A 23,493-nucleotide genomic window follows, 5' to 3' on the forward strand; every position below is an offset into this window, starting at 1 on the left:
AAAAATTAAGACTTCAGGTGTAACTAATAGTCTTTATTATTTGACTTAGGTGCATCTCTTCAGAATTACTTGTTTATGTAAAAGAGGTTGTTAGAATGTAGTGGCCAGCACTAGAATTTAGATACAGATTGTTTTTTAAAATTTTCACTGAAACTTTGGGAATGGCGTATACCTAGTATAAGCTACAATTTTAGAAGAGTCAGAAAGATGGAAAGTGGTACCCTCTTGTCCCTTGATCTGGACCGTCTTTTTCTCCCCTGCCCTCTGTCAGCTTATGCTAGCCTTGCTTTCTAAGCTCTGTCCTAACAAAGAATCTTTACAACTGAACATCAAGAAACGAATATAGCTCCTAATATAGTACTCCTAATAGTAACTGCTGTACGATTTCCCCTGGTTTTTTCATTGCCTGTGAATGTAAACTTTTTAGTACTAATTCATGTTCCTCCTAAATGTACTTTTAACATGAATGTATATACTTAACATGTTCATGTTAGTAAGTAGGCTATCTGGGTGTGTCTGCCTGTTAGAGTAGGCTGTGTGTGTGTGTGTGTGTGTGTGTGTGTGTGTGTGTGTGTACAAATGCGCAAGTACGTATACACACATATATTACCAGATCTGCAATTATTATTAAGTGAACATTTCCATTAAAAATATTATTTTAATGCTTAGATTCACCTCAGGATCCCATGTATATCATTTGACTTTATTTATACCTTAGAATTCATATCTGTTATTTTTTAGTATACTAATTTTGGTTTTATCTTAGATGTCTGCTACCAAGTTAGCAATAGCACAGTTACATAATTGTGAATTTTTTTTAATTACATAGGAAGCATAGTTGTGGCACAACTACCCTTTGTGTAGCACACATTACTTGGGACTTTCTTTTGGAGAGTCACAGAGAATCACATATTCTGACATGTTGGTGTTTTTCTAAGTAAAGGAATTGTATTGAGTATTGCTGAGATACTTTTGTGGTTGATTTCTAAGGCCAAAATTCTTGGTAGGTTTTCTTGGAAGAGTCATGAAATTCTGTCTTTTACATATATTTAGCTGATGTCAGTATTTAAAATATTCATTCTTTAGGAATAGTTTAAAATTCCTTGAGTATACTTTAAGCTGATCAATTTTGAATGGTAGGGGTATAGATTTATAACTTATAATAAATATTATGTATATTTGTTGTTTGTGTGACCATATTAAATGTAAAGTGACATTGTTTTATTTCTATGGGGATATGTGTATATCCCAGTACCTAACATAATACCTAGTGCTTAATTAGCATATTAAATATCTGTTGAATGACTATTGCCACCATGTTTCAGAAGAGGATTTGTGTGCAGATTAAAATTGTGTGTTCATTTTTTATGTTCCTACCAGTAGACCCTAACCCAAGAGCTACATAATTTTCAACTTTGTGTCCCCTAAAATTTGTTATAACTTGTTTTACACTGTCAACTACCTACTTTTTGTTAAGATCCCAAGAAAACTTACTCATATTTATGTGTTTAATTTACCCTTTTTCTTATTTTGCTCTATAGCTGTTACAGATTGGCTCAGTATGACTTCTGTTCTCATCCTGCTTCTTTCATCTTCTGTCTTATCACTTTGTTTCTTCTTTTTCAAGTGGGGGATGGGTACAGAGAATCAACATAATCTTTAAAACCTTTAAAATTTTTAAAATATCTTCTATTATACTTCAGTCAGTATATTGAAATGCCAAAAATAGTATCTTTATTGTTAAAATATTCTTAGACTATTGTCCTGATATACCCTAATGTACAGTATGTCTCCAAATTAAAATAATATGAAGTTAAGAGGTCTTTAAGACTGGCATGTTCATCAGCTAGCCTGCCTTATGTGTTATTAGTAGCTTAGTATCTGTAATCACACACATTAACAATTTGATTGGTTATTTACAATTCCAGAATGTCTCATGATATTTTAGCTTTATGTCCAAGGAAATAATTTTTTTTCTTCCTCCACATACTTCCTTCCAACTAGTGTATCATTTTGTATCACTTAACTCACTACTTTTAAGAAATATCCCATACCACCTATATTTGAGATCATGGCCTTTAAACCATGAAACAGTTACTGAAAATGGTTTTCACTGGGAATGTGTACTTCTTTAACAGCTCAAATAGTCAACAGTGTTTAAACCCTAGGGTTCATTTGGTTAGGGAATGGTTGCGGTCATATTGGGAGCAGTTATTTCACCTCAGTTATTACTGTACCAGTTAAACTACTAAATGTTGTTCGCTATAATACATTGGTTCCTTCTATAAAGTTTTCCTATATGTTAGAAATAGGTGTATGTATGATTGAGGGGTGAGAAGACAGCAAATAATTACTTGTGAGAGAACCTTCTATTTATGAAGAACACACTGAATTCCCTCTTACTCTAAAAAAAGTTACTGAAATCCTCCCCTACAAGAGCCTGATACCTATACTAAGATAATGAATACCTACTTGATAGATCATAGTATACTATATCATAGTATAATATTAAATCATTAATATAATATTGTAGTAAGTTAATTTTATTATATAGGTTAATGTATCATAGTACAGTTGACTCTTTAACAACATGGGGGTTAGGGGCACTGGCCACCACACACTTGAAAATCTATGTATAACGTTGGACTCACAGAAACTTCTCTGCCAGTAGCTTACTGTTGACCGGATGCCTTGCAGATAACATAAACAGTTGATTAGTGTACACACACACACACACATACATATATATACACATATGTATACATATATAACAGATATGAATTCTAAGGTATTATATACTGTACTTTTACAATAAAGTAAGCTAGAGAAAAGAAAATTATTAAAATCATAAGAGAAAATACATCTATAGTACTATACTATATTTATTGGAAAAATTCTGTCTATAGTGGACCTGTGTAGGTCAAACCCATATTATTCAAAGTCAACTGTATGTATAATATAATACATAGCATGATTTAGTATAGTATAATATCAAGTAGGTTTTCATTATCTTAATATCAGTCTCTTGTAGAGGAGGGTTTCAGTAACTTTTTTTAGAATAAGAGAATTCACTATATTAAGAGTAATATATCAGAGTAACAATATATAACACTATACTCTGATATAATATGATACAGTATAATGTGGATTTTTAAATCTGGATCCCCTCCAGATTAAAAAAATTAGCCTTCTCTGGCTTCTAATGTTGAAAATTGAAAATTCTCCATTAAGTCCATTATAAATGATAATACAAAGTGCACTGGAATCAGAATCTCGAATAAATTGTAGCCTTGGTTCATTCACTTTATAATGGAGAAACCAATTTTCTTCCTACCTCATTCATTTATGAGAACCAAAATGAGTCTTGCAGTAAGAACCAAGAGCTGTCCAATTTTTTATATGACGAAATGCAGTCATGCCATTTTAATTGAGTTTATCTAATGAGAGTATTTTTGAAAAACTTTATATGTATATATACTTTATATTCACAGTATATTCGAAGACACTGCTACCACCATTTCTTGTCAATTTTTTGAGATGTATTTAACATAATAGCATTTCATTGAAGTGTACAAAATAATAATTTGATGTATGTATATGTCATGAAATAATTACCACAATAAATTAGCATTCATCACCTCACATAGTTCTATTTTTTTTTTCTTAAGAGAACTTTTAAGATTTGCTGTCTTAGCAACTTTGAAATATACAGTATGGTACTGTTAACTGTAGTAACTATGGTGTACATTATATCCCCAGAAATTATTCATCTTATAACTAGAAGTTTATACATTTTGAACACCTGTACCCATTTCACCCAACAACCACCACCCCTGTGTCTGGCAACCACCAACCTGTTCTCTGTATCTGAGTTCAGTTTTTTTAGATTCCACATATAAGTGAAATCACACAGTATTTGTCTCTCGCTATTTGACTTATTTCTCCTAGCATAAGGCCCCGCAGGGTACATCCATGTTGTTGCAAATGATATGCTTTCCTTCTTTTTTGTTACTGAATAATCTAGTGTGTGTGTGTACACATACATTTACACCACATTTTTCTTTACTCATTTGTCGATAGACTAAACAACTTAGGTTGTTTTCATGTCTTGGCTATTGTAAATAATGCTTCAGTGAACATGGGTGGGGACAGGCTGTGGAGATATCTCTTTGAAATAGTGATTTCATTCCCTTTGGGTATATATCCAGAAGTGAGTATTGCTGGATCCTATGGTGGTTTTATTTGAGACCTCCATACTATTTTTCATAGTGGCTAGACCAGTTTATATTCCCCCCCCCCCCCAAACAGTGCACAGGGTTACATTTTCTCCACATTCTCACCAACACTTCTTGTTGCCTTTTTGATAATAGCCATTCCAGCAGGTGTACCTTCTTTCAATTTTGATTTGCATTTCCCTGATGATTAGTGATGTTGAGCACCTTTTCATACATTTGTTACACTTGTTGACCATCATGGTTCCTGAGATCGAGCCCCATAGCAGGCTCTGTGCTAATAGCTAATAGCACAGAGCCTGCTTTGGATTTTTTCTCTCCCTCTCTCTGCCCCTCCCCCACGCATGTACTTGCACTTCTCTCTCTCCCTTTCTCTCTCTCTCTCTCTCTCTCTCTCTCTCTCAAAATAAATAAATACACTTAAAAATTTTTTTCTTATTTTTGTTAAATCTTTTTTTTTTAATGTTTTTATTTATTTTTGAGACAGAGAGAGACAGAGCATGAGCTGGGGAGGGGCAGAGAGAGAGGGAGACACAGAATCCAAAGCAGGCTCCAGGCTCTGAGCTGTCAGCACAGAGCCTGACGCAGGGCTCGAACTCACAGACTGTGGGATCATGACCTGAACTGAAGTCGGATGCCTAACCGACTGAGCCACCCAGACGCACCTCTTTATTTTTGAGAGAGAGACAGAGTGTGAGCAGGGGAGGAGCAGAGAGAGAGGGAGACACAGAATCCGAAGCAGGCTCCAGGCCCTGAGCTGTCAGCACAGAGCCCGATGCAGGGCTCGAACTCACAAACCTCTGAGCCGAAGTCGGACACTTAACCAACTGAACCACCCAGGTGCCCCTTAAAAAAATTTTTTTAAATGACCATCCTTTCTTTGTTGAATATTCTTGGCTGCTTTTTTGTAAATTAATTGACCATATATGCATGAGTTTATTTCTGGGCTGTCTTATCTGTTCCATTTATATATGTGTCTATTTTTATGCCATTATCATACTGTTTTGATTACTACAGCTTTGCAATATAGTTTAAGATCAGGAAGCATGGTGCCCTGAGCTTTGTTCTTCTTTCTTAAGATTGCTTTGGTTATTTGACTATTTTGTGGTTCTGTGCAAATTTTAGGGCTGTTCTATTTCTGTAATAAATGTCATTGGAATTTTGACAGGGATTGCTTTGTATATATAGATGGCTTTAGGTAGTATGGGCATTTTAACAGCATTAATTCTTGTAATCCATGAGCACAGAACTTTCTTTGCATTTATTTGTCTCTTTAGTTCCTTCTATCAACTTTTTCTAGTTTTCAGTGTACAGATCTTTCACCTCTGGTTAAATTTATTCCTTGATATTTTGTTCTTTTGGATGTAATTATAAATGGATTTTTTTCTTAATATCTCTTTCTGATTATTGTTCGTATATCAAAATGCAACTGATTTTTGTATGTTGATTTTGTATCCTGCAACCTTTTTTACTTTATTAATTCTAACAGTTTATTTGTGGAATCTTTAGGTTTTCTATATATATCATGTAGTCTGGCAATAGCGATAGTTAATTTTTCCCTTCTCGTCTGGATGCCTTTTATTTCTTTTTCCTCCCTAATTGCTCTGCTCTGGCTAGGACTTCTAGTACTATGTTGAATAAAAATGGCAAGATTGGGCATCCTTATCTTGTTCCTTATAAAGCTTTTCACCATTGAGTAAGATATTAGCTGTGGGCTTGTCATATATGGCCTTTATTATGTTCAGGTACATTCCCTTTGTATGCAGTTTGTTGAGAGTTTTCATCATGAATAGATGTTGAAATTTTTTAAATGCTTTTCTGCATCTATTAAATAGATGATCATATTATTTTTATCATTCATTTTGTTAATGTGTATCACATTAATTGACAGATTTTAAACCATTCATGCATTTCTGCAATAAATCCCACTTCATCATGGTATATAATCCTGATTCTTTTAATGTGTTATTGAATGCTATTTTCTAGTATTTAGTTGAGGACTTTGAATCTATGTTTATCAGACGTATTGGCCTGTGATTTTCTTTCTTGTAGTGTCCTTTTCTGGTTGTGGTATCAGGGTAATGCTGACTTCGGAAGTGTTCCCTCCTTTTCTTCCTCTTCTGTTTTTGGAAGTGTTTGAAAAAAATTAATATTCTTTAAATGTTTGTTGGAATTCATCAAAGAACTTGTCTGGTCCTGGGCTTTTCTTTGTTGGGAGGATTTTGATTACTAATCCAATCTCCTAATAATTGGTCTGTTCAGATTTTTTATTTCTTCATGAGCCAGCCTTGGTGGGTTATATGTTTCTAGGGATATGGATCCTTTGTATTTATATGGTACCAGTTTTAATGCGTCTTCTGTTGTTTTTAATTTTTTTTTTTTGAGTCCTCTTCCTTTTTTTCTTGGTAAGTGTAGCTGAACGTTTGTCTATTTTGTTTATTTTTTCAGAAATTCACGTCTTAGTTTCATTGATCTTTTCTGTTTTTAGTCTGTTTCAATTATTTCTGCTTTAATATTTATTTTCATCCTTCTATTAGATTTGGGCTTTGTTTTCTTTTTTTAGTTCCTTGAGATTAAAAGTTAGGTTGTGCTTCTACTATTTATTTTTCTCTCTGTGTCTACATATCAAGGAAAGGATCATTTGATCCCTGCTTCCTACTTTCTGTGTTGATTAGTAGTAAATTGTCATTTACATGATAAACTTACTGGAAAGCATGTTTCTTTTTATCGTTCTTCCCCATAGTAATATAGTAGCTGCACATTGATGAGATATTTGTAGTACTAGTGTCAAGATCAAAGCTGATGCTTAAAGCCAGATTTTTCTTGGAATCTTTTCTCCTGCCTGCTTCATTTGTAATAGTTTTTTTCATTTGCTACAAACCAACTCCTTGGCTTTTGTCTTCATTAAATAAACCAATTTTCAGTGATCTAAAATGTACAGAATATAGTGACTGCACTGGCGAGGTGGCTGGCACTTTGTTCCAATTTGAAAAAACTATGACAGGATAGAGATCAGGGGTCAGCAGACTTTTTCTGTGAAGGCCCAGATTGTAAATATTTTAGGCTTTACGGGCCACTTTTTTTTAACATTGCAATAATACGAAAGCAACCATAGACAACATGGAAATGATTGTGTGTCACTGTATTCTAATAAAACTTTATATACAGAAATGTGTGGTGGGCATATTTGACTCCACAGGCTGTAGTTTGCTGAGCCTACCTACTGTAGATATATAAAATTAAAATTGTAATGTAGGTTAATCTGATAAATAGATTATTCTGTAGCAAATGAGACCTAAAATTTGTAATGTCCACTGTTACTTGAGTATTTATGTGTGTATGTAAAACGATTCATCTAGAATGAGTTTTGAAATAGTTTTCTAGTTCTCTAGTATTTATGTAGTGTGAAGTTTGCCAAATATAATATTTCAAGAAGGATATTTAATATCTGAGTACCTCATTTAGTGGAGTTATATAAGTTATTAATATATTAATATTTAATATATAAAATATAACAAGTAGAATCAGACTTCAGTTACTTTTAATATATTTTACACTTGTCGCACGTCAATTATGATATCTTTTCACTTTGTGGATAAACTTCCTTCAGGATTTAGAAAAGACTTTTCATCTGGAAAAAAGCTGTTATAATAGATAAAACTGATCTAAACACCTTTCTTCATAGAGTTTTTTTGTTGTATAGATTTCCTTGGAATAAATTTCTATGAATAGTATAAGTAATGAGTTAAAGGATTTTAACCCCATTTGCTCTGTTATATATTCTACACTAGTTAACAGATTCTGAGTATATACATTTCAGTCAACTACAAGCAGACTTACAGAACTCAGAAGCAAAGGCTGAATCATTTCATATCATCTCAAACATCTCTGCATAGCAGTTAATTCCTAAAGACATCGCTGTGTAAAGCATTGTAGAAAATTTGATCTTTTCAATAACGATCATGAGTCAGGAAGTTGACTTGTTAAAAAAAAAAAAATGGACACAGTGCTTTTAAGAAAAATTTACCTCAAGAATAGAATATTGGGACACCTGGGTGGCTTAGTTTGTTTAGCATCCAAGTCTTGATTTCAGCTCAGGTTGTGATCCCTGAGTCATCATGGGATCAAGCCCCACATCAGCTCCACACTGTGCATAGAGCCTGCTTAAGATTCTCTCTCTCTTCCTCTGCCCTCTCCCTGACTCGTGTATTCTTTTTCTCTCTCAGTCTCTCTCTCTCAAATTAAAAAAAAAATTTTTTTTAAAGCAATAGTAGAGTGGGGCACCTGGGTGGCTTAGTCAGTTAAGCGTCTGACTCTTGACTTTGGCTCAGGTTAAGATCTTGCAGTTTGTGGATTTGAGCCCTGCATCGGGCTCTGTGTGGGCAGCAGGGAGAGTGCTTGGGATTCTGTCTGCCTCTCTCTCTGCCCTTCCCCCACGTGCACACACACCTTCTCTCAAAATAATAAACTTAAAAAAAAAAATAAGTTGAAAGTATATTGACTACCTTGTATCAGAGAGCTTAATTATCTATGCTATAATTTTGATATAAAAGTTGCTGCTTCATATTTTAAGTTTTTTTGTAATCCTGAATAAGTAGTATTAGGCCTCCAGCCAGTACCTGGGGTCTCTCTGCCTCTTTACCAAAATTAAAGCAACTTTATACCAGATTATCTCATTATGCATCACTTCCATTTTTCCTAAATCATCACAAACAAAAGCAAACCTATTTCCTGACCTTTTCCTTTTAGAGAAGGTAATCTACCTGATGTTCTCTTCCCTTAAATTAAGACCTCATCCTCAGTTACAAACAGATCCTCCCTTCTTATTACTCTGATGACTGTTAACTAACATCTATAGAAAGCTGTGAGTTTCACTTCCCTCATTTTCACTCAGCCAAAGAGCCTTAGCACTACTAAAAAGGAGAATGTCCTTTCTCCTAGTTTGCTACTGCTCTTTCCAAATTCAGTTGATCCTTGAACAACATGGAGGGTTCTTCCTCTACACAGTCAAAAATCCATGTATAACTTTGGACTCCCCCCAAATTTAACTACTGATATAGCCTAATGTTGACCAGGAAGCTTTACCAATAACATAAAGTCAATACATATTTTGTTTATTACACGCATTATATACTGTTAAAATCATAAGAAAAAGAAAATACATCTACAATACTATACTGTATCTCTCAAGAAAAATTGGCATATAAATGGACCCATGCAGTTCAAACATGTTAAGGGTCACCTGTAATTGCTAAAATGTACGTGTCAAAGTTTTTCCCCTAAGGTCATTGTTTTGTGACCTCCAAACTTTTTTTTGAATGTTTATTTATTTTTGAGAGAGAGATACAGAGTGCAAGCGGGGGAGGGCAGAGAGAGAGGGAGACACAGAATCCGAAGCAGGCTCAAGGCTGTGAGCTGTCAGCACAGAGCCCAACGCAAGGCTTAAACCCATGAACCACGAAATCATGACCTGAGTCAAAGTCGGATGCTCAACTGACTAAGCCACCCAGGCACCCGACCTCAAAACTTTGGACAGCAATCTTCCATGTCCCTACGTTCACTGCAGATTTTGGTCCCTAGTGCACAGTCTTCCTCTTTATCCATAGTACTGCCATCAGGTTAGGTAATCTTATGGTCCCTGTGAAAGGAACATTCAGTGTCCTGGTCTCATAGTTGAACCATACTTTTTTTTAGTTTCTCTTTAGGTTGTTGCTTTTTGTTTCTACCTCCCAACTGTTGCCATATTTCAGGGCTATGTAATCCACAATTTATGCTACTTAGATGTACTTCTTAATAGTGGCTTTAAATAAAGAAGTTGGCTTGCATTTAGGAACCATTGCTACCAAAAATATGTATCTTCTTCAAACTGTATTAACCCACTTAGGGTTACACGACAGTCAGATTGCCTGTATTTGGGGTTAAAGATCCATTTGATGCTACTCCTTTGTAATTTGAGTAGGTTGTTGGAAGAATTGTCCCTGAACTACATTATGCCTAAGATGTTTTTTATGACTTACATAATTTGGAGTTTTATGTGAGTTTCTTGGTTTGTTTCTGAACATGACTGGTTTCCACTGTCTGAATCTTTAGTCCCAAAGAGTTCATTTATTTTAATCTCGGGGTTGTTTGTTTCACTTAAAAAACAAATAACACATTTTTTTTTAATGTTTATTTTTGACACAATGCGAGAGACAGAGTGCAAGCAGCGGAGAGGGAGACATAGAATCTGAAGCAGGCTCCAGGCTCTGAGCTGTCAGCACAGAGCCCGACGCGGGGCTCAAACTCATGAACTCACGAACCGTGAGATCATGACCTGAGCCAAAATCGGACGCTTAACTGACTGAGCCACTCAGGCGCTCCCAAATAATACATTGTTATCTAATCAGTGACTCTTTGAGACTTTTAATAGTCTGGTTTTAATAATCTGCTAAATGTGCTAATATAAGTAATTTAGACTAGAAATCCAAGGTTCCTAAAATGTGCCATATCTAGAAGTAAATGTATTCTTTTAGCCTTATTAGAGCTAGAGAATAGAGGTGCGCTACATCTAATGGAGTATATACCTACAAAAGCTGAAAGTGTGATATTCACAAAATTGTGACTAAATGACATTATCCCCTCAAGCCAGTAACTTAAAATTTTGTGGTAATTCAAACACCTGATTTAAACAATAAAGTAGTTGGAATGGGAGAAGTGAGGTGAGAAAGATAATCATCAGGTCCTAGCAATCTGAATTTTTTAAGAACAATAACCCTACAAACAATTTCTTTTTTTTTTTTTTAATGTTTATTTTATTTTTGAGAGAGAGCACAAACCAGGGAAGGGCAGAGAGAGACAGAGAGACAGAGAGAGAGACAGAGACATAGAATCCGAAGCAGGCTCCAGACTGCGCTGTTAGCACAGAGCCCGATGTGGGGCTGCACCCATGAACTGTGAGATTGTGACCTGAGCCAAAGTCAGACGCTTAACTGACTAAGCCACCCAGGTGCCTCCATAAACAATAATTTCTAAAATCTAGTTTCTAGTTGTGTTAAGAAATAGACATTATTTTGCAATTAAACAATTACTAGTTCCTAATTTAGGGGAAAGAACATAACCAATACATCATAGGCATCATTTGAGGTACTCACTGTTTATTCAGATCTTTTGAAGCTGAGTCAGTTATTCAATCCTTGATAATGTAGTAAAGAACCCGAATGTGAGTATAGGAAAGTCTAACATTTTATCTCTTATTCTTTATAATCAAGGGACCTAGCTGAGTCAGTTTATAAAGTGTTTTATTAAAAGGAAGAAAGGATGTGTTTAATTGAGAAAATGACTAAACCTTTGGAATAGATGTTTCTTTAAAATGAAACAGAGGTCACTTTTGGAGGATGATACATTGAGAGACATTACCTGTTGCTGGATTCGTTTTTTCTTAAGTTGGGTCATCTTCAGAAATTAAACATTTGGTCTTTGAATTATGTTGCTGTACCATTCAGTTATACAGAGGTTAAAATGATCGACCTAATAGAAAAGCTCTTAAATCTGATTGTATTTTTATGATTTAGGGAATAAGAGATGGTAAACTACAATGAATAAACTTTGGTGCCTGCTTTATCATATATATGACTTTAAGTTTTCTATGTCTGGCTATTGTGAGGAGTTTTTTTAAAAGAGAGAAAGAGAGCAGAGTCCTTGCTCTGGTGATCTCACAAACCATTGTAAAGAGACTACAAGTACCAATACATATATTGACCCTTGATTATCTATTGTATATTTATCCATAGGATAATTTTTATTCTGGGATATGTATCAGGTCAGTATATGTCTTTGAGAATGGGAATTTAAGCAGAACATAATCAGGTAAATTGGCTTTTTAAAAAATGTCATGATGGATTAAAGGCCAAATACTTTGGCGCTATCTCTACTAATTTTTTTTTTAATGTTTTGTTTGAGAGAGAGCGAGAGCACACAGGAGAGAGGTAGAGAGAGCAGGAGAGAGAGAATCCCAAGTAGGCTCTGCACTGTCGTCATGGAGCCTGACATGGGACTCCATCTCACAAACCGTGAGATCATGACCTGAGCTGAAGTCAAGAGTTGGATGCTTAACTGACTGAGCCACTCAGGCACCAGGGGCTATCATTATTTAAATACCCCAAAAGGTTATAACATTTCAGGAGTACAAAAAGGACAGTACTTCCTTTTTTTTTTTTTTTTTAAATTTGGGAAATGTCTTCATTTGCCTCTAAAATCTAGCAATTCAGAAACTATACAGGAAGTTTGTAAGTGATCATAGGAAACTGTGAATGACAGGTAATCAGAAAGCATTTATTGAGCCATTTATAAATTATTAAAATAAATTAAGATAAATTATAGGCCATGTGGAAAGGGGAAGGTAAATACTAGAAGACATGATCCTTCCATCAAAAAAGAACCACACATTTAATTAGAGGTGCTCAAGACGTTAAGGACTTTTAAATGAGATGCATGTTGTATTTACCTTTGGGCTGAACATATGGACAATCCAAAGCTAAAGTTGGTTTCTTTTACTTGTAGCAATATTCTGAAAAGACCTCACTGATAAAGTACAGTTAAATTAAGAAAGCCAGCACAGAGTAATGTTACATGATTTGAAAGTGACACAGATAAGTTACACTCAACATTAGTCTGTCAGGATTCTCAGCAATGAATTCTTTGGAATACTACCAGTCACAAGTATTAGATCTTTATTGGGTAAAATTTTTGCTATGCGTGTCCTTAGAAGAGTAAAAGACTAAAGGTTACTGAAATAACTCTTTCATGATGTTCAATAAAAATTGCATGAAGAATAAAAAAAAGATTATTCTTCCATTGAGATTAATAATCTATGTTTTATATTCTTAAATTATTGGGATTGAATACTGAGGCTTTGAAATTATCTTAATCAGTACCCATTCATTTTTGTCATGATTTATTTTTATCCTTTACATAAGCACTATTAAAATTCAAATGTTGTAGTGTTAATGTTGATTATAGTTACTAATATTCCCCGTTATAATCCACTAAAGTACTCTTTGCTCCCAGTTTCTAAAATTTAGCAGCTAAGACCTCATTTTTGTACTTCCACTAAAAAATTTACAAGGGTAAGTAAAGTAAGTTAAAATTGTCATCATCAAGGACAAATTATCCTGAATAAATAGCTTTTGCTACTTCTTTATTTTTAAGCTCTCAATAAGATGTTAAGAATTTATTTCTTCATTTGTAGTATTTGTGTATTTGTGTGTATGTGTGTAGGATTAAATAGTAAATATTATGTTAATGTTATTATGCTGATATATTTTTATTCCGTCATTACTTTTTCATGGGAAAATATGAACTTATTTCATGACAGACTTGAATTTACTATTTTCAATTATAGACAATTATATTTTTAAATATTTTTGTTTTGTTTATCCTGCCTTTCATGTTCCTTTATCTTCAGTTAAATGCATATATTGGTTTATCTGTTTGAGGAAGTTCTTTGGAATACTAAAGGCATTACCATGCCTCTCGAATAGACAGTGATAGGTAAAAGCATGTAAAACTCTGGTCTCAGCCATATCACACAACCACCAAGATCATAGATGAAGAGAAGGAGGTGCTAAGTGTCTTCCAACTCTTCTAATCTGCACGGAGAGAGAGCCTTACTTTCAAACTAACTGGTATAGACCTCTGTAAAACAAATGGGGGTGCTACCAAGAATGCAAAATGAATCCCCTAGTACAAATACGCTAGTCAATGCCAGTGGATTCATAGTTTTAGAAAGTTTTTAGTCTGTGCAGACAAATGAAGGCATTATATCAAAAACTGATGATATAACTACCCTTTTTATATTTTTTAAGTTGTTCTATAATGATACATGTATAAAAACTGCATTATCAGGTCAGGGTTGAGCCTATTACAGTTTTAAATATGTGTTTTATTAAAATACAAAGCTGACTTAGAAAACGTATATAAATACTAGTATTTCATTTTCATTGTTCTAATTTAGTTAAAATTTCCCTTTTATCTTCAGATTTAAATTTTTTTCTTACCTTTCATTAATAGGTAGTATAGATCAATCAGTGTTAAAAGAATTACCCCCCGAACTTCTGGCAGAAATTGAATCCACCATGCCACTTTGTGAACGTGTGAAAATGAATAAACGCAAGCGTAGCACAGTTAATGAAAAGCCAAAATATGCTGAAATCAGTTCAGATGAAGATAATGATAGTGATGAAGCTTTTGAATGTAAGTATCACATAATTTTATTATTACTTTAGAATTAAAACGCAGGTTGATATGTTTGTCTCATTCATAATTTGGGGGGTTAGGAACAGTACAGTGATCTTAATTCTTAATAACTTAGTATAGCAAGGCTTTTTCTTTATACTAAAAAACGTGTGACAGATGAGATCAGTTGGCACCAAGAAAAAAAATTTTAATGAGCTATGGTTAGTGTCAAATAACACAGGTATGTGTCTGTATTTAGCAAACATTTATTGAGTTCCTACTATATATGTTAGGCACTGAGATTAAAAATATAAATAAGATGTGGCCCCTGTCTTTAAAGAGCCTTCAGTCTAATGGGGGAAATATGTAAACAGTTGTAGCACAGTGAGAAAAGTACAGTGATAATAAGTAAATCCAGGGTGCTATGGGAGCACATTGGATTGACATCAAAATTATACTTGGGTTTCAGGGAACGCTTACTGGAAGAGGTGACACTTGAGTTGAGTCTTGAAGGACACATAGGAGATAGCCAGGTGAAGAAATATTTAAAACCATACTATCACTAAATTATGAATGGATTAGCCACATTGCCAATTATCTGTGTGGTTTGGACCTGGCTTCTCCTTTTTGCCCAGCTGTGTCCTGGAATTCCTCCCTTGTTTCACTGTTTTCCAGAGCTGGCTTCTTCACTACACAGCTACCTCTCTACAACACTGTGATCACCTGTCTTTGCACTAGACTTGCTATACCTCGCCTGTCTTCCTACTGGTCCACTGAAAAAGTTCTTCTCTTTTATCCCTATCTTCCTTCTTCTGGAGCAAGAGAATTGAGCCTAGCCAAGAGGGGTCAGCAACCTTGTTTGACTTAAACGGCATTCAGTGGAAACAGACTATGGGAGATCTTCACTTGTGTGCCAACTGACTTAGTCATTTTGACCAAAAGAACTGGGAAGACCTCCAGTGTATTCTACCTTTTCCACCTAGTTTCCATAGATTGAGGTGTGACAAGCAAGGGCAGGAAGGACAGATGCATGCTGCTAATTTTAAATGTATATTGCTGATGGAAATCCTTCACCTCCTCCAAAGTTTTTAATGTTCATTTACTCTGATTTTCTTTAAATTGTGAGCTCTTGAGCTATGAGCAGTAGGCTATAAATACTGAACAAATCTGAAGAAAGTTTTAAAATTGAAATAAAATATATAGCAAAGTTAATCTGACAATTATATGTACAATTGTTATCATTTGTATTCTCATGAGATGTATTTACATGGAATATATTTCAATGGCTAAACTTAATACTTTTTTTATTATAATCAAACATTTTGGTCATATGGGAACATATATTCTGGAAAGGGATAGGAGAAAGGAGATCTGGTGGCTCATAAACTCACTCCCCTTTATAGACATGCCTCTCCTTCACTCTCTCTCCTGCTCCCTAAAACATCACCCATTTCTAAAGGGAGTAGTTAAGAAGGAGGAGTTATTTAATTGCAGACTGATTTCAAATCACACTTCAACTCCCATTTCACTGAGAGCGGCTGAGCTCCTCTCATTGCTAAGCTGAGGAGAATTTTGAAGCTTCCTTGCAGTTAAGTAGAAAGAATAGCACAATCAGAAATGGCCATCAAGTGTAAGAGAAGAGAGCCACACATGCCTTATGTTTGTCATTAGTGCAGCCACTATTCTTTTCTTTGCTTTCTGTTAGGAGAGCTCTCATTTCATCTTATGGAAGCACTTAGTGTCATCTTAAAGCCATGAACCCTGTTATATCTGTTTCCAAGTGTACTGAAAGCTCGTATCAGAGAACCTCAGCTTCAGCCCTTGCTAGGAGGAAGAAAAGTTTCTCTGGATTTTTTAAGAGACTTCAGAGTAGCTTCCTGTTTTTCTAATTTCTATACAAGTAACTATAGAAAAATTTACTCTGGAGCCGCTGATTTGAGAGATGGAGGAATTGCAATTGGTAGTTTACATAAACAAACACATTGTCATTATACCACAACAAAAACAATGCAGTGAGAATATAGTGTAATACAAAATGTAAAAGTAGTATGAGAACATAAACACAAGCGTTATGCTGCTTTGAGAGAGACCATTTGAAACTTAAGGTTTTACTGCAGTTTAATCAAATTGCACTCCTGAAAATCTAAAACTAAGGCAATTGTTTTGTTGAAGGATGGGGGAAAGGTTGAGGGGTAACTTTGAAAGTTGGGCCACATAGATCTGGATAGCCATAGCACAACTACAAGGTCAGTGTGTTGCTGGGGAAGGAGGGAAGATGTAAGCTAAAGAGCAATGTAGGTGAAAGTTAGGGAAGGTGGAAGACACTCAAGTCATATTTTATCTACCTGTCTACTGAGCTCCTCCCCTATTTCTTGAGAGTAATAGCAAAAGAATAAACCAGTAACAATGAATTGGGATCCTGGTAACCTTATTACAACACACTGTATCATAGAAGTTGGGTGGGAATTTTTTCTAATTTGCCGTCCTATTTTTATCCAAATTTCCTAAAGTTTAATGGATGTGAAACAAAAAATCTTCAAGGCCTATAAAAATTATCACCGGTACGGTATTTTGTATGTTCTTGCTAACAACTGTAAGATTTTTCAAGCGTTTTCTAATCATAGAATTGAATGCTTGAAATGGATTTCGTATGAAATTAAGTTTCAAAAGGACTAGGTCATATTTGAGGTCATAGAATTCTTTCTGAACAAGTTTGCTTATTAGTTGTTTTTCCTCAATGTTAGTACTTGTTGAAAAGTATTTAGTGAATGCTAAATGTTTCTCTGATATACACACACACACCCCTTATATTAGTTTATAAGGCAGCCTCTCAACTAAGAGAACGTACTGGGGCATACCCTAATTGCAAAAGGGGAGAAAGTCCTACTTCTTCCTCATATTTCATAGTCAAATTTATGCCTAATTATGAAGAAAATCATTGGAGATTTAAATATATGCATTTACATTTGTCTTTTTTTATGAACCATCTTTCTGTGCCAAGTCTATGACCAAAAAGAGGAAACAAAATTATCTTTTTCTGCCATACTGTCAGTAGATTGGACAGAAGGGTCCAGAACCAGAAACCAAACTAGATTCTCGAATAGGAGCAGCTAAGGCAGCACGTAAGGGTGAGATTAGCCAGAGTGTAGGCATTGCTTATTCACACATAAGGGCACCAGTACAAGCGTAGTAGAATACATCTATCTATGCTAGTAAGATTGGCATCCTTAAATCTAAGAATTTAAGGGGACTCAAGCATTATTTTTGTCTTAAGTATTTGAGTATTGATCATAGTTAGGAATGTGAAATAGAAGTCAGCTACAAGAAAGCAAGGGAGTCACATTTAGTTCAACGATTAGAAAGTATTTCATTGTCAGCAACAAGTGGTCAAAACAAGAATCCCAAGATGTAGGACACATTACTTCTCTAACCTAGTTTTAAGTTGTTGGTACTGCATGCAAGAGCAGGTATGGTAAATATTTGTCACTTGTACTGCCCTCAGGTTGTCACAGGACAGACATTTCTAATCAGTCTTTCTTGCTGAAATATGATGCTTTCTCAAGGAAATATAATGTTCTTGGCAGCTATTACCATTTGATCAGAGTTGATGTGTCAGATGAAATCTGTTTGCCAGTTCTGCCTAGAAGTTCCTGTCAATACTGGTGATTTTAGCAGAATGCTTAGACCCTTGGAAAGATGGGGGAGGGACTGAAGGTAACATACATAAATTTGTTTATATAGCATTTATAAGCTTAAAAGCTTTTTTCTTTGGGTTTAAGCAAATATGTTATTGGGGAACTGAATTCAGTGTGAGTATTTACAACTGTATGGATTTATTCTCTGTAGGCCTGTGACGTTAGATTATCAGTCTGTTGAATTTATACCTAAATTGTGGGCTTAACTTGACTTTTAATTGTTGGTATACATGGTTACCCCATATTCTATAACACTTTCTCAAAAGTTTACTTTTCCTCCAAACCCTACTCCCCATCAGTAATCTAAATGCTTTAAGGTGTTTCTGTTTTTCGTCCAAATCCTAAATAAAGATTGTTTTGCATGCCTTAATTCATCCTGATGGTTAGATATTATCTTTACTGACTCGCTGATTATATCTTTCTTTGAAATGAGTGCTGTTTAATTCCCAGAACATTCCTATCTATATTTGTTAGCAAACCAAATTCATGTAAAAATCTTTAAATGTAGATAGATATTGCTAAAATAAGTGATACTATTTCTATACCATAATTCATATTTCTGATTAAACAGAAAAACTCAGAATTTCCTAGACCCACACAATGATTTTCCCCCATGTGGTAAATTTGTGAAGTACAAGCTTTAATAGTCTTTTTAAATGAGGTAAATTATTTGTCATGGGGATTTGCTTTTAGCCTCTAGGAAACGACATAAAAAAGATGATGATAAAGCTTGGGAATATGAAGAACGTGACAGAAGAAGCTCTGGGGATCATAGGAGAAGTGGCCACTCTCATGAAGGAAGAAGGAGTTCAGGTGGTGGTCGTTATCGAAACCGAAGCCCATCAGATTCTGACATGGAAGATTATTCTCCTCCTCCCAGCCTTAGTGAGGGTAATACATCAGTATCAACGGATTTCTTACATAAGCCACCTTAAATTTAGGGGTTTAACTTTGAAGACTCTTTGATACTTTTTTCTGAGTTCATTAACAACTCCTAATTGTTAATCAAGACAAAAGTATGTATTTAGTTTGGAATGGCAGTGGTTATTGTTTAAGTATTTAATGTTCTGGAAGAACCTAAGCGCAAGAATAGAAATATTTTAAGTTGTCTTTCCTGTATTTCAATATTTCTTTTGTTTGATTTAGTTGCTAGAAAAATGAAGAAAAAAGAAAAACAGAAGAAGAGGAAAGCTTATGAACCAAAACTAACACCTGAAGGTAAATTTTTGTCTTTGTTCACAGTGTTCAACTTCAGTATTCTACTTGTAATATGATCATAATAAGTTTTTATTTTTTCTTTTTGTAGAAATGATGGATTCTTCAACTTTTAAGAGATTCACAGCCTCAATAGAGAATATTTTGGATAATTTAGAAGATATGGATTTTACTGCATTTGGTAAAATCATTTTAATATATATTTACTTCTAAATATAAAATCAATTTTAAATGTATTTATTTACCTATGTGTCTAGCTTTCTGCCAGTTATCTAGTAGATACAGAGGCATGATTAAGTGCTCTCAAGCAACTTGAAATCTGGTTTAGAGTCAAGTGTAGTCTATATTGTCAAGAAATTGAAAACTTTAGTATAAAAATCAGGTATTATTAATTATTGATAGTGTCTTAAGAATCCTGAAAGTGCAGTTACCAAGGTAGGTGAGAGTAATTAACGCAGGTAAGACTTGAGTAGGTCCTAGATAAGGACCTAAGTACTAATTTGAGCAAGGATGCAGAAACAGGAACCCATGCATCTGCTCATTTATTCTTATAGCCAATATTTATTGAATACTTGCTCTTTGTCACTAATATATTAAATGCTAGAGATCCAAAGATAAATATCCCAGCTCCTGGTTTCAAGTAATACAGAATCTAATACAGAAAACAAAATAGTAAACCAATTAACATACAATAGGATTAATGTAATATTTATATATTCCTTTTATAATATGTAAAGATCATATCTATAAATATAAAAATGTAATGTGCTTGCAGTGTTTAGAGCTATTCTCAACCATCGTATGTCACCTTCAGCTGGTACAAACATTTTACCTAATTTTACAAAAGCCATGTGATACACAATAATTTCTGATATGAGTCCATCTATTTGAAAATGCCTTAAAAGGTATATTACCCTTTATATTATATTACCCTTGATTTTAAAAATATTTGTTTTGTCAGAGGTACTTGCCTAAGTATCATTAATGCATATCTCCATTATTTGGAGTAGCAGTTTTGTCATTTATAAAACTCCAGTGGTGTGCTGAGAAACTGTCTCCCATGTCATTGAAGATCCCAACCAGAAGACAGATGACACTCTCAAATTGGGATAGTTTGAGGAGGACTTACTTACAAACAGACCAGTTTCAGAGTTAGGGACAGAATAGTGCCAGAATCCAGGGTTAACAACCATGAAACTGTTACCATCGCTGCTCCGAAAGGAACAAGGGTAAAGAGAAGTTACCAGAACTCTCACTCTGTAGGGAAAAAAATATCGTAGACTGCCTTGAAAAAAGGCAGTAACCTTTTGGTTGGAGGACATAGGCAGCCTGAGGAGACCGTACAAGGAAGGAGTCACGGATATAAATACCCTGACCTCACTCTCCTTCTCTTTAGATCTTCTGACAGGGCACCCCACTAGCTGTACCCAAACAGAAGCCAGAGGGCATGAGAGACTGTTATGTAGTGCACACAGGTCAGCCCCCTGGGGCAGAGAACTTGGTTGAGAGTGAAGACACGAGATCTGAGTCCTCTTTCCATTCCAGTCAGAGCTCTAGTTTTAATCCCTGTCCTCGCTTGTTACGGGTGCGCTTGAGGTGTGCAGAAGCCTCTTAGGTTGTTATTTGTTTAGTTTGTTTGTATTTGTCTATGTGTCCAGAAATTTTATTAAAAAATTAAACTTACTATTTTGAGCTATGTATTCTCCCTTAATTGTTTGGTTTGGTTTTTCAGGTGATGATGATGAAATTCCTCAGGAACTTCTCTTAGGAAAACACCAGCTTAATGAACTCGGCAGTGAATCTGCTAAAATTAAAGCAATGGGTATAATGGATAAGGTATCTCACTAAAGTAAAATTTATATATTTACTTAAGGTCTTATCTTTGAAATTAAAGTTTCCAAGGCAAATTACAAAGTTTACATAAAGTAAATAATACTGAAAACAATTTCTGGTTGCCTTCTGAGAGGCTAACTGAATTTTTTTTTTTTTTAAACTTGAATCAAAGAAATATTCTGTAAATTATTCTAAAGAAAACTGTATCATTGCACCGAAAGAGGCATGGGCCTGGATTTTTTTTTCCACTGTTTTTCTTGTTATTGTCTCAGATATTCAGATTATTTAAATGTAGAAATACACTAAATTTTTCCTTGGCGTTTGCTTTAGCCATTTAGAGTGGTAAAAGGGTAATGCTACAGTTTCAGCACATTAATTGTGAATAAGTACATAGCCTCATTGCTGTAGGCTTTATAATAATTTTTGTGAGTTGTCTTTCCTGTGAGCTCTCTGTTGCTAAATAGGCTCATTCTTTTCTAATGAAATAGCAGAGTATTTTTCATTGATAATAACTTCAGACAATAGTGACAGCATCAAGGGATGGCTTCCCATAATCTTTATGAGCCACCATTTACTTCCTAAACTACGGCATGATTGCTGTGCAGATATAATTTCTAGATGAATCGTCTCTCCTCCTCTTCTCTCTCTCTTTTTTTTTTTAATTAATTTATTTATTTTGAGAGAGAGAGCGAGAGACAACGTATGAGTGGGAGGGGCAGAGAGAGAATCCCAGGCATGCTCCATGCTGTCAGCACAGAGCTAGATGCCGGGCTCGATCTCACAAACCATAAGATCATGACCTGAGCCATCCAGGTGCCCCTCTCCTCTTCTAACCAGGGCAGGTTCCCTGTTGTACAGAATTATCTGTTCTCTGTATCTGTGAATTGGGTTGGTTTTTGTTGGTTTTAGATTCCACAGGTGAGATCATATGTCATTTGTCTTTGACTTATTTCTCTTAGTGTAATGCCCTCAAGGACCAATCATGTTGTCACATATGGCAAGATTTCCTTTTTTATGGCAAAATAATATTGCATCGTGTATATACCACATTTTGTTTGCCCATTCATCCATCTCTGGACACTGTGGATGTTTCCATGTCTTGGCTATTGTAAATAATGATGCAGTGAACATGGGGGTGCATATATCTTTTTAAGTTAGTGTTTTCTTCTCCTTCACATAAATACCCAGAAGTGGAATTGATGGATCTTATGGTAGTTCTATTTTTAGTTTTTTGAGGACCCTCCATATTGTTTTCCATAGTGGCTGCACCCAATTACATTCCCACCAGCAGTGCACAAGGGTTTCCATGAATTTGTGTTTTAAAGCCAGACATATCACATAGTTAACCAATAATTAATGTGCTATTAGTTCATAGTATTGCTATGTGCAGAGAGAGAGATTGATTTATTGTATAGGAATATGTCATCAGTTTTCGGAGATGACACTTCCAATCCTAAATTTATTTCATAAATTCTGTTATTATATATAGCTATTATTTCTGTTTCACAAAGTGAATTTGCTGAGTATTTTCAAAGTATGGGAAGTTTACCAAAGTCTCAGTAGTTTAGGGGCACCTCGGTGGCTCAGTTGGCTGTGTCGGACCCTTGATTTTGGCTCAGGTCATGATCTCACAGTTCGTGAGATCTGGCTCTGTGTCAGGCTTTGTGCTGACAGTGTGGAGCCTGCTTGGGATTCTCTCTCTCTGCCCCTCCCCAATTTGTGCGCCCATTTTTCTTCCCCACCCCTTCTCTCTTTCAAAATAAATAACCTTTTTTTTTTTTTTTTTTTTTTTTTTTTTTTAAGTCTTGGCAGTTTGGGGCCCCTGGGTGGCTCAGTCGGGTTAAGCATCCAACTTTGGCTCCAGTCGTGATCTCACGGTTCGTGGGTTCAAACCCCGTGTTGGGCTCTGTGCTGACAGCTTAGAGCCTGGAGCCTGCTTCACATTCTGTGTCTCCCTCTCTCTCTGTCCCTCTCCCACTTGCACTCTGTCTCTCTCTCTCTCTCAAAAATAAACATTAAAATAAAAATTTAGGGGCTCAGTTGGTTAAGCATCCGACTTGCTCAGGTCATGATCTCACAGTTCATGGGTTGGAGCCCCACGTGCTGCTCTGTGTTGACAGCTCAGAGCCTGGAGCCTACTTCCGATTCTGTCTCCCTCTCTCTCTCTGATCCTCCCCCACTTGTGTTCCTTCTGTCTCTCTCCAAAAAGTCTCAGTATGCGTGTGTGTTCGTTCGTTCATATGCATGTTCAGGGTCACTGCCACAAGAACAGGGGCCAGGCATCAGAACAAACTCAGTCTTCACAA

General features: G+C 35.3%; 1 protein-coding gene across 4 annotated transcripts in view; it reads left to right on the forward strand.

Annotated features, from left to right (window-relative positions):
- The window catches only part of NIPBL (NIPBL cohesin loading factor), a 197,158-nt gene that overhangs the window by 113,596 nt on the left and 60,069 nt on the right, over positions 1-23,493 (forward strand). For all 4 annotated transcript variants that reach the window (XM_078445006.2, XM_078445004.2, XM_078445009.2 and 1 more), the window contains 5 exons: positions 14,280-14,462; positions 18,833-19,030; positions 19,286-19,357; positions 19,446-19,535; positions 21,087-21,190. In XM_078445006.2, the coding sequence (XP_078301132.1) occupies positions 14,280-14,462; positions 18,833-19,030; positions 19,286-19,357; positions 19,446-19,535; positions 21,087-21,190 (647 nt within the window). The remainder of the gene's footprint in view (positions 1-14,279; positions 14,463-18,832; positions 19,031-19,285; positions 19,358-19,445; positions 19,536-21,086; positions 21,191-23,493) is intronic.

Source organism: Panthera onca, chromosome A1 (assembly GCF_046562875.1).
Source record: "Panthera onca isolate mPanOnc1 chromosome A1, mPanOnc1 haplotype 2, whole genome shotgun sequence".
Classification (NCBI taxonomy): domain Eukaryota; kingdom Metazoa; phylum Chordata; class Mammalia; order Carnivora; family Felidae; genus Panthera; species Panthera onca.